The following is an 11141-nucleotide window of genomic DNA, read 5'->3' on the forward strand; positions in this document are numbered from 1 at the left end:
ATTATCTCTGTTTGCATATGAACATGCAATAAAATTTCACAACTTAAAAAAAATTCCTTTGCTCACTCTTCACTATGATGAAATTGTTTTTGTCAAGGTCCCAGTATGTGGTTTTGATCTTTCCAGGACAATAGTTGATTCTCAGTTCTCATTTTACTAAACCTCTCAGCAAGAATAGAGATGATAGACTCCTCTCTCCTCCTTGAAGCCACCCCGCCACCACCACCTTTCTTTTTTTTGTTTTTGATTTTGGGAAACTTCTCTGGGTTTCCTCCCATCTTTCAGTTTCTTTCATCGGCTCCTTCTCTTCTTGCAATGCCTTAGTATTGGCCCTCTTCTCTTCTCTTCTCTTCTCTTCTCTTCTCTTCTCTTCTCTTCTCTTATCTACACTCTTCAAATGATTTCTTCCAGGCTCATGGCCTTATATTATCATCTGTGTACTGATGACTCTCAGATTTACTCACTACCCACCCCACCCCACGAGCTCCAGCCTTATATATCCACTGTCAATTCAACCTTTCCTCTTGGTTGTCCAATAGGCACAACTAACTTAACTTGTTCAAATCAGAATTCTTGATCTCCCCCAAACCACTCCTTTCCTAGAATTTTCCTATCTCAGTAAAAGGCATCAAATTCAACCAATAGATCAAGCAGGACTGGTTACCCCAACTCCTCTCTCTCCCCCACATCTGATACATCGGCTGGATCAGTTTGTGCGATCTTTAAGTATTTCCTGAGTCTAACCACTTCTCATCAAACCACACTCAACTCTTGCCTGAACGGCTAAAATACCCTTCTGATTGGTCTGCCTTCTTTCCCACTCTTGTCTGCTACAGAATAGACTGTCTTTGTTCACTACTCTAGCTCAGCATTTAGAAAGTGTCTAATATAATAGAAACTAACTAAAGCTGACCTGATGACTTCTCACTGCACTGGGAACAAAATTCTAACTCCTTCTGCTGCGCTATTACGTCCTGCATTCTTTGAACCTGCTTTCTTCTTGGAGCTGCAAGTCCCCCACTCCCCCGCTCACTCTGCTCCAGTTACACTGGCCTGGCTTTTTCTCTGACATACTAAACCTGATTCCATCTCAGGGCCTTTGTGTTTGCTGTTCCCCCTCCTTGGGACGCTCTTTCTCCAGACCTTCCCATGACTTCCTCCTTCAGTTCATTCCAGTGTCTGCTCAAATGTCACCTCCTCGGTGATGTCTCCCCTGACCATCCTGTGTGAGATGGTTCCCCAACAATATGGCCATGTACTCTTTGCTTATTCTTCTTTATAATGTATTTATATATGTATATATGCTGTGTGTGATATGTATATGTATGTATAGATATTGCCTGTCTCACCCATTAGAATATAATATAATATGTCTCACCCATTAGAATATAATATAATATTTCTCACCCATTAGAATATAATACGAGGGCAAGGACCCTGTCTACCTTGTTTGCTGCTCTATCCCAGCATTTAGAAAGCGTCTAACATATTAGAAACTCACTAAATAGTTAGAGAGTTAATGATTTAATGGAGTCCTCCTCCCTCCTTGGAAACTCAAAACATGATTCATGAATCCTGCCTATAAAAGGAATGAAGTGGGGAAATGGGTGGGGGGGGGGGGACAAGAGTGAAAGGAAGAGTAGAAAACTAACATTCATGGGTTCTTTGTAATGTGTTTCCAACCCAACACTCCATCAGGCACTTTACATATACTTGAAATAATAAATGTAACCTCACAACCTTTAACCTCACAACGGTCTTATGACCAGGTATTCCTATTTCCATCTTATGGGTGGGGAAACTCAGGCATAGAGAGGTAAAGTAACCTGTTCCGGTCACACAGTCAGCAACAACAGAGGATTTGACTCTAGGTCAAGTTGGTTTCTGAAGGGAATGTTCTACCCAGACATATACCCAAAGCAGGAACTCGAACAGATATTTGTACACCAGTGTTGATAGTGGCATTATTCACAACAGCTAAAAGGTGGAAGCAACCCAGGTGTCCATCCACAGATAAATGGATATACAAAACAGAGTGGCCACATAGAGTCAGAAACTAGAACACAGATTATTAGGGGCTGGGTGAGAATGGGAAATGGGAGTTAATGCTTAATTGGTATGGCACTTCTGTTTGTGTTGATGGAAACATTTTGGTAATGAATGGTGCTAATGGAAGCCCAACACTGTGACGATATATATCTGAAAGTAGATATCACGGGAAATTTAAAAAAAAAAAAAACCCACAGACCTGTAAAAAAATTTCTGCCCAATTTTTCTGAAACCTAACCACTGCTCTAAGAAATAGTCTATCAAAAGAGAGAGAGTCTTCTAACCAACAGATTTGGCGTCTTCTGCACCCAGAGCTCCTCCTGGAACTTCCACCTGAGGCTGCTCTGCCTCTTGCATGCTGGTCTCCTGGGCAGAGCTCCTATAGGCCTGGTCGGCTTCATATAGATGTCAGGGCTCTGGGTGAAAACCTGAAGGAGCCTGTGGGACCTCCAGGAGGGAAGTCAGGTGAGGGGACGAGAGGTGGTAGTGTGTAGAAGAGGAGACCTTTCTATTTCTAGCTGTTTATAAACAGCCTCTTGGTGACCTGGCTTGTCCTATCTACAGGGGACCCCAGAGACATTTGAAGCCAAATTCTTCCAAAGCAGCCTTGGCTTTTCTGAGCTTATGCTGGAGTAGAAAGTTGCAGACATAGAGAACTCACCAGTCCTGAAGCCTCCCTCTAATCCCCCTTACCCTGACACGTTTCCAACCAGCAACTCGGTTTAGACTCTTGAGCCTGGGTGTAAAATAAATTCAGCAGAGGCTCAAAGAAAGCAGATGGCTGGGGCCAGGCAGTAAGTAATTAAATAAGTCTCACCTTCTTCTTAAGTTAGCTTTTTGCTTTTCTTTCTCCCCTTTTCCCTCTCTCTCTCTTTCTATCATTCCTTCACTCCACTGACAGTAATTTTTTTTCACCTTGTGAGAGACGGAGTGATTCATCTGGCAAATACACATGTACATGGTCTGAGGAGTTTAGAATGAGGAGATGATGCTCTCTCATGATGTGCCGAACACTTGCAATACCTTCTCCTATTTATTTCTCACAATAACCCTTCAAGGTTGATTTTACCATTTCCATTTGACAGGTAAAGTAATTGAGCCTCAAGAAGACATGTTATTGAGATAGCATTGCTAATGACCTTGGCACCAGAAGGAACTCAATAAAGTTAATGTTCTTCCTTCCTTAGGTAACCTACCCAAGTTCACAGGATCAGTACGAGGCAGAGCAGAACCTGGACCTATCTGGGACTTTCTACCTCTAACAAGCACTCTAGGGAAACTGATACTCTGAATCCAGACCACTTCCCTTTTTGCTGGTTGTGCCCAAAGTAACCTAATAAACAAGAAAGGACCTGATATGGAAAATTCTGAGTTCTATGGTCCAGGATATTCCTGTTTATCCACCTTGGCAGGCATACAAATACCTCTCCCCCAGCTCCATCCATAGTGCTCTGCTGTAGTTCCTGCTGGGTGTGACAAATGTGTGTGTGCGTGTGCACATTTGTACATATAGATTTTCTATCTCCAAGGACAGAGCCCTTGACCTCTCTGTTTTCTGTGTCTCTGTCTGGCAGTGTACTTCATGCAACTTTTGCACACTTGGCCCAGCTGTGACATGCTGGCATTGTCTGACACAGGTACTCCACAGTTTCTTGGGGTAGAGAGAGAGGCCAAGGCAGGGGAGACAGGTAGACAAAGCTCTGCCCCTCATCCTGGGTGTAGGCCCAGATGTGCTTCTTCCTATTCCCATCCTGGTGACCTGTAGCCCCCAGAAACCCTGGACCAGTGGTCATAACCTCCTTCCCATTGGTCAGTGGGGCTTATACCCTACCCCTGACCATCTACATCTGCCTATCACTATTGAGCCATTTCTTTTTCACAAGTATTCCACACTTCCGTTCATCAGTCCTGCTTCCTCCCACTTCCAGCCCAGCCAAGCTCTTATCCCTACTGTCCTGGTAAGAAAAAAACCACAAGCACACAGGGGGCTTCCTGAGGGTGAGATCAGGTGCCATGTTTCGTTTGCTTTAAAAATTGTTAAATTAACCATTATATACATATAGAAGACAATTTATACAAGTAAGAACATCAATTAAAGGAAACACCTGTGAATCCCACCAAATTCTGAATGGAGGTAGCTTTCATGCTCCAGGGAGAGATTTTTAACTTAAGCCCCCACTCAGGATCACTGCTTTTGTCTCCCTGGTCAGAGACCCCCATCACCTCTTTTGCCTTTTCCACCCTGGCCTCTAAGGCTATTTTGAGTTACCACTCGGGGTTAACCTCCTTAAGTGGTGAACCGTGCTACCCAGTGCCACCCTGATGGGGTGCCGGCCTCAGGCCTTCCCGGCATGCCCATCCCCGCGGAGGTACTATGACCACTGGGCCGTGAACTGGGACTGGTCGGGGAGAGAGGGCTGCGGAGGCTGCGAGGGCAAGTGTGAGAGGGAAAGGTCGGGCGCTCAGGCCCAACAACTTGTGAAGTGCTTCTGGTTTGCTTCTTAAGCTTACCTCAAGGGAGAACCTAAAAGAGCTCCTCCAACGCCCAGCTCAGCTGCCCCTGCTCCTGGCTGGGTACAGGTACCAATCCTCAGCCCCTGGAAACGCCCAGGAGAAGAAAGGGGGAGGCATGCTGGAGATTTTCTTTCCCACTTGGGAAGGAAAGAGGACGCATGAGTTGCCCCATTAGGATCCAGTTCCTGAAACCTGACCCGAGAACAAGGTTTCACTGAACTGTTCGCTACACAGTCACCCAGGGACTTTGTCTTCACCTGGGCTGAAGGACAGCTCCTGAGAAGACCAGGGTGGAACTGCTCTGGCTGGGAGGTCTGCCCTGAGAAGGGAGGGAGAGAAGCCAGTGGTGGGCTCTGCCAAGCTCCACCTCCGGCCTCACCCTGACACCCGCTGACATCCATTCAATAGAGGTTGAGCCTCTACTAGGTGCTGGGTGCTCGGTGAGCATTTGCCTTCCAAAATCCAGAACCTGGTGAGGGCCAGGCCAAAGAGATCATTACAACAAAGTGATACCACCACAGATAATAATCCCTAACCCACATTGGTTTTTACAGTTATGTTTCTACTGGGGGGTGGGAGGGTGCATTCAGCCGGACCATTCATTACCCACTGTTCCCAATATGCCAACCTGTGGTCACTGCTTTGCATCACCTCTCAGGTGGTTCTATATGTATGCATTTTGTGACCCCAGTTAGAGAAACGTGTTTCAGAATAGGGACTGGCATTTCTGACCTTTTTGTTCTCTAATGTGACAGAGAGGAGGAAACAAAGTCCTCAGAGTCAGGCAGAACAACTTATTAGTTGTGTGACCTTGAGGCAGCTATTCAACCTCTCTGAGCCTCAATTTTCTTATCTGTAGTATGGGGATAAAAATACCTATCTCCCAAGAATTGCTTAGATAAATGAAAAGGTAAATGTGCTCATCAGGTAGGATGTTCTCAGGAAATGCTCATCTCACTGCGCTTCCATTGTTTCCTCAAGTAGAGTAAAATAGGTTCACAGTTACTCTTGTTTTTAGCTAACCTCCAGTTCTTCACATCCACCTCACTTTGGGAGGGCCAGGGTGGGGGGTGGTTCTGGGGAGGGAGAGAGAGTCCACGGCCTGGAGCCTCTCCCATTGTCCTGTGTCTGTGAAGTTGGTGGCCCTCTCTGAACATCAGCATCCAGGCTTATTCTGGCCACTAATGAACAGAGGAGCTTGGCCTGCACAGCCCTCAATGAATTAATAAATTCATAGCTGTCTTTTACTGAGTACTTATTACATGCCAGGCTCTGTGCGAAGCCCTTTACATTTTTGTCCCTTTTAGTTTTCACGACAGTCCTATGAGATAGGTGCTATTATCCTCATTTAACAGATGAGCAAACAGACTTAGGCCGTTAGTTGTACAAACAGCAGGAGACACTGCTTCTTGAATCAGGTTTTTCTGATATGTAAACTCAAGTTTTTTATCATACACTCAGTATATTGTTATATTGTTAAGAGTGCTAAAAAAAAAAAAGGCCACTTTTTAGTGTTAATTCCCATTTTCCCACGTTTACAGAGATGCCTTCTGTCCACAGCTCAGTGTGTGCCTGACCTCCGGCCATTTTGCCAACTTTTGGACTGGGCGAGGAAGAGCGAATGGCCCTGAACAGCCTATTTCCTTACGGAAAAATGATCCTAAAGATATCCTCTACACCAAGGACGAATCCCTGTGCACACACATGCACACACACACGCACACAAGCACACACATCATTCTCTATTCCCCGACTTGGGCTCTGTCTGCAGAAACGAGTGTGTACCTAACAGGGATGAGGGAGATGGGGCAGGAGAAGAGAGGTGTGCCATGGTGTTATTTGGCTGAAGAAAAAAAAATTTGCGTGAATGAAATTTCCTGAAGAGTGAGAGTCCCTCATACTCTCTGTGGCCTAAACACTTTACTCTCTGATTAAGAGTGTCTTGTGTTAACTTTAGCCTCAGCCCAGAAAGATTTCTGAGCACCAGATGCCACAAGACTCAAGGCAGTCATGGGCACAGCAGGGATGGAGTGACAGAGGAGTGGGCGAAACTCCATAGTCAATGTTTGGGCTCCAAGTCGGCAATTTACAGAGGCACAAAGCCTTTGGTTGCATTTCATTTATTTCTTTATGTTTTCTGATGGCTGTCTTGATGTGCCAGCCCCCACAGCAAATCTCCTACATCCTAGCATTTTTTTTCCATAAATATTTCAGTATTTGTTCATTATCATACCACAACCACCTTGCCCAGAGGATAAAATACATTTCTGGGCCTACTGGCACCCCTCTTTTTCCCAACTTCATGGTAAATTCTTAAACATATAAAATAAATTTAGTTTGAAATGCTAGTGATCAATGAAAGGGAGGGGTAAGGGGTATGGTATGTATAATATTTTTTTCTGTTTTCATTTTATTTCTTTTCCTGAATAGATGCAAATGTTTCAAGAAATGATCATGATGATGAATATGCAACTATGTGATGATAGTGTGAATTACTGATTATATATGTAGAATGGAATGATCAAAATAAGAATGTTTGAGTTGTTTTTTTTTTTTTTTTTTTTTTTGTATTTATAAAAAGAAAACAATTCTTAAACATAGGCCCAGGAGAGGCAGGAACAGAGACAGCACTCCAGTGCCTCTCCCTCACTTTGCCTTGCCCTCTCTCTCTTCCTCCTCACTCTTCACCCTACACTCTAGGATCAGGGGTTGTGTCCTACCCCTGCTCTGTGACTAGTGGTCAACACAATTGCATACCAGCCAGCCATCTCCCAGAAGTTGCAGATGATGATATTATCTTCCCCATTTTTCCTGTGTGAATGGACATGTTTTTTGTGGAGCTCTGTGTCTCAGTTTCCACAAGAGTAAATACGAAGAACAAGAATTGAGACTAAATTTTTCTTGTAAGAACCACAGTAATGCAAAGACTTAGAGCAGTTTTCCCACTAAACCCTCTTTGCCGTGCACAAAGGGATCCTACAAAATCACAATCACTTGGGGGCTAGTCTGGTTTGTCCAAAGAAAACTCAGATATCAATCCAATGGTGAACAAAATTAATTCTCTCCCCACCCTCAACCCCAGAAAAACAGAAAGCAGATTCTGCTTAAGCTCACTGGAGATGTGGGCAGGTGCTTACAAAAACACTCACCCCTTCCCCCTCCTCTATCCCATCCTGCTTTCAAAACACTGCTGAGTAATATCTTCATCTCCCAGCAAAGTAGACTTGTGAGCTTGAAAAGGGGCTTAAAACCCAAAACAGGGCATGCTCCCTCAAGAGCCTCAAGAGATTGCAAAAAAAGGTCCCATCTTCCCCAGGAATACCACTGAAGTCATTAGGTTAAGACACTCTGCCCACCCTGCAGATCCTGGCCCCATCTCCCATTACCTTAGGAAGCCCACCTGCCCCTGAGACTCCTCAAGAGTCCACAGGACCAGAGTGCTTCTAGGGCCTTTCTTTATGGACTCCTAATGCATAAACACGTAATTTGTGACAAGAACTCCATAAAATGGGGAGTTGGAGGGGTATAGGAACAGAGTGTGTGTATTCCCCAGGAGTAGAGTTGCTATGAAAGCAAATGAGAGTATTATCAACTTAGGATGTTAAATTTAAGCCCCATGGCAACAAAGAAAATACCAGAGGATATTCAAGCTCATAGAGACAGAAGTCAGAGTACAGTTTGCCAGGGGCAGGGTGGGAGGCAAGGGAAATGGGGAGTTAATGCATAATAGGTCTGTTTCTTCTTAGGGAGATGGGAAAGTTTTAGTGGTGGAAGGCGGTGAGGGTGCTGCAATGTTCTAGATGTGATTACTCCCAGTGAAGACGTGCTCGGGAGTGGTAAAGATGGGAAAGTTTGTCATATATGTCTTCCCACAATTGAAAAAATAGAACAAACAGAGAGACAGTGGCAATTAAATGCAACAAGTGATCCTGATTGGCTCTAGCAAGGGAGGAGAAAAGGGTCAACAGGAAATTATTAGGCATATGCAAAAACTGGAAAACTGGAATATAGACTGTCAGCTTTACATCCATGTTAAGTTTCTCAAACTTGATAACTGTAGTCAAGGTGGTTACATAAGTGACTCTCCTTGTTCTGAGGAAATGCACATGGCGGTAAGATCTGTTCAAGGGGCATGATGTATACAACCTATACTCAGTGTACAGAAAACGGATTGATAAATAGTAGACAGCTAGCTAGCTCACTAGACATGCAGATAGAATGAAATAGCAAATGTGGCAAACCATTAAAATTCGTGGATCTGGGCATCTGGGGAGGGGGGCGGTGAGTAGGAGAATGTTGGAGCTCTCTGCATAGGGTTTGTATTATCTTCATGGCTGTTCTGTAAGTTTAAAAGTATTTTGAAATAAAAATTTATCAAATCTAGTCTTTCTCACACAGTAAGATTTAGCTTTCTCTACTTAGGTGACTGGCAAGAAACTGCAAGCATCATTCTATCCTCCCGCCTTTCCTCACAAAAGGATGGGATGGAGACGAAGGGGGAAAATGGTGTTGGGGGACCAGGATGGAGTCAACCTGACCATGAGCACTTCAAGAACCCCCTCCAGGTCCCATTCTACTAGTAGCCCTATTTGATACTGTGGGATGCTGGATCCCTCCGAAATTATAAAATTAGGGATAAGTGATTCACAGTTCTAGTTCAGTGGCTGATAACCGGTCCTGAAGAATAAAACCCTGTGCCAACAGTAACCTTTCTCCTCAGCAAAGACACATCGTAGCCACTGAGTCGGGATCTATCCACCCCATCCCCACCCTCCCTCCCCTCCCTCTAGAAGTGTTCTTACTCACATCTATGGACATCTCCCTCTGAATAAGTTTCTTGGTCTCTTTTTCACAGAAGTTGAGCATGGCGTCCCGGTTGTACACTCCAGTGGACTGCTTCTCCGTCTGGTTTCTCTGCCGCAGCCCCACGGGAATGCTCCCGTCTGGGTCCCCCACGTCCAGCTCCTTCTCCAGCTCTTCCATCTCCTCTGGGGACAGGGTAGACAGCAGGCTGTCGATATCCGGGTCTTCACTCACCTGCCGGCGATACTTGGCTACCTTGGACATCTTGGCAAAGTGGGCTGCAGCTCTTGCAGGGGGCTATGGGAGTTTTGGTAGAGAGTGGGATAAGAAAGGCGAGCTGATCTGGATGGAGCGGAGTGGGTTTGGGAGCAGACCCCCAGCTGGGTCGAGGACTGCAGCCCCTTTGCCGTGCTGTGCTGTGCCACAGCTGCTGAAGTGTTAACTGGAAGCAGCAGTCTCCCTGCCGTTCAGGGCCAGAGGACCCTTGCTGAGCTAAACACCAGCCAATAAGACCCGAGAACTGCCCGGCCCGACAGGAGAAGCCAATCCCCAAGCCGGGGGCGGGCCTGCCTCGCACTGTCAGAGCTGTTTGAAACTTGAGGACATTCCAAGGAATCTTGGAGCGCTGCGTGACCAAATTTAGTACCGAGCATTTAGCCTTTTAAAGACAAGGGGGCCACGCAATGAGAGAAAAGACAGAAAAATGCAGAGGCTGACCGAAAACGATCAGCAGCACGGAGGCGAGGTCAGGAGGGCTCGTGAACAAGCCAGCCTGAGACGCACAATGTTCAGGCGCATATTTCCCTTCTCCATCGCTGCGTATATGTCATATGTCGCTGGGGTCAGGGCATGGCTCATTGACTCCTTTCTGCTCCATTTGGTAACGTGCTGGGAGACTCCCAGTTGTTTACAACCCCAGAAAAGACACCCTGATTCTAGATGAGGGGCCTCCAGGCCGAATCACCCCATCCACCCTGTCTCTTCTGCTCAAGGAGAACCTGAATGGTGAACGTCAGAGGCCCCAGCTTACTCTGGCCACTTCTCCAGAGAGAGAGAGAGAGAATATAAATCCTTCTCACTATATACCAAGACTGAAAACTGACAGGCTGTGTGGGGATGAAGGTATGACCCTCAGAGGCTAGGAGGCTCTCCCAGGGATGTTGACGCCCACAGAGCTCCAGGGCTGTGGGGAAGAGGGTGCAAACCTTCCTCCGCTCTCAGCTGCTTCTTCCTCTGCTGGGACATCTAAAGCCAGACCTCCTTTGGGAATACCGAGGAGGCTCAAGCAGGTCACCACCCACATATAAATCCAGAGCACGATTCAGAAATATACTTCTGGGCAGTTGGGAGAGATACTATTGCAACAGGTCTGGCATGTTTCATAAAAGGGCTTTCCACTGCTCATCCATCATGCTGCCCTGCACCGGGCGCAGAGACATTCAATCTCCTGCCCCCTCCCTCCTGCCACAAAATCCCTTCCAGAAGCTCCGGTGTAACCCATCAGGGTAGACGCTTCGATCTTTCCTGGCATCTTTCCATTCTAAGCCAGAAAGACAGTCATTTGATCAGCCTTTGTGAGTCCAGGGATCATCTGGGACTAAAAATCGGCTCTGGCATTTAATGCCCACTGGTCCAGCTTTAGGTTAAGGCCGAGGAGGGGGAATGGTGCTGACTGGTGGGACTGGACTGCAGAATAGAGGGAGGTAGAACTGCCAGGAAGAGCAGAGAGGCTTAGAGAATCCCAGGGCATGTCATTTTTAAGAAGCAGTGGTGAG

General features: G+C 46.0%; 1 protein-coding gene across 1 annotated transcript in view; it reads right to left on the reverse strand.

Moving 5' to 3' along the window:
- The window catches only part of LMOD1 (leiomodin 1), a 43868-nt gene extending 33970 nt beyond the window's left edge, over positions 1–9898 (reverse strand). The window contains exon 1 of the mRNA XM_077157393.1: positions 9370–9898. Within this exon, the coding sequence (XP_077013508.1) occupies positions 9370–9630 (261 nt within the window). The 5' untranslated portion in view covers positions 9631–9898. The remainder of the gene's footprint in view (positions 1–9369) is intronic.
- Between the last annotated feature and the right edge of the window lie 1243 nt (positions 9899–11141).

Source organism: Tamandua tetradactyla, chromosome 4, assembly GCF_023851605.1.
Source record: "Tamandua tetradactyla isolate mTamTet1 chromosome 4, mTamTet1.pri, whole genome shotgun sequence".
Classification (NCBI taxonomy): domain Eukaryota; kingdom Metazoa; phylum Chordata; class Mammalia; order Pilosa; family Myrmecophagidae; genus Tamandua; species Tamandua tetradactyla.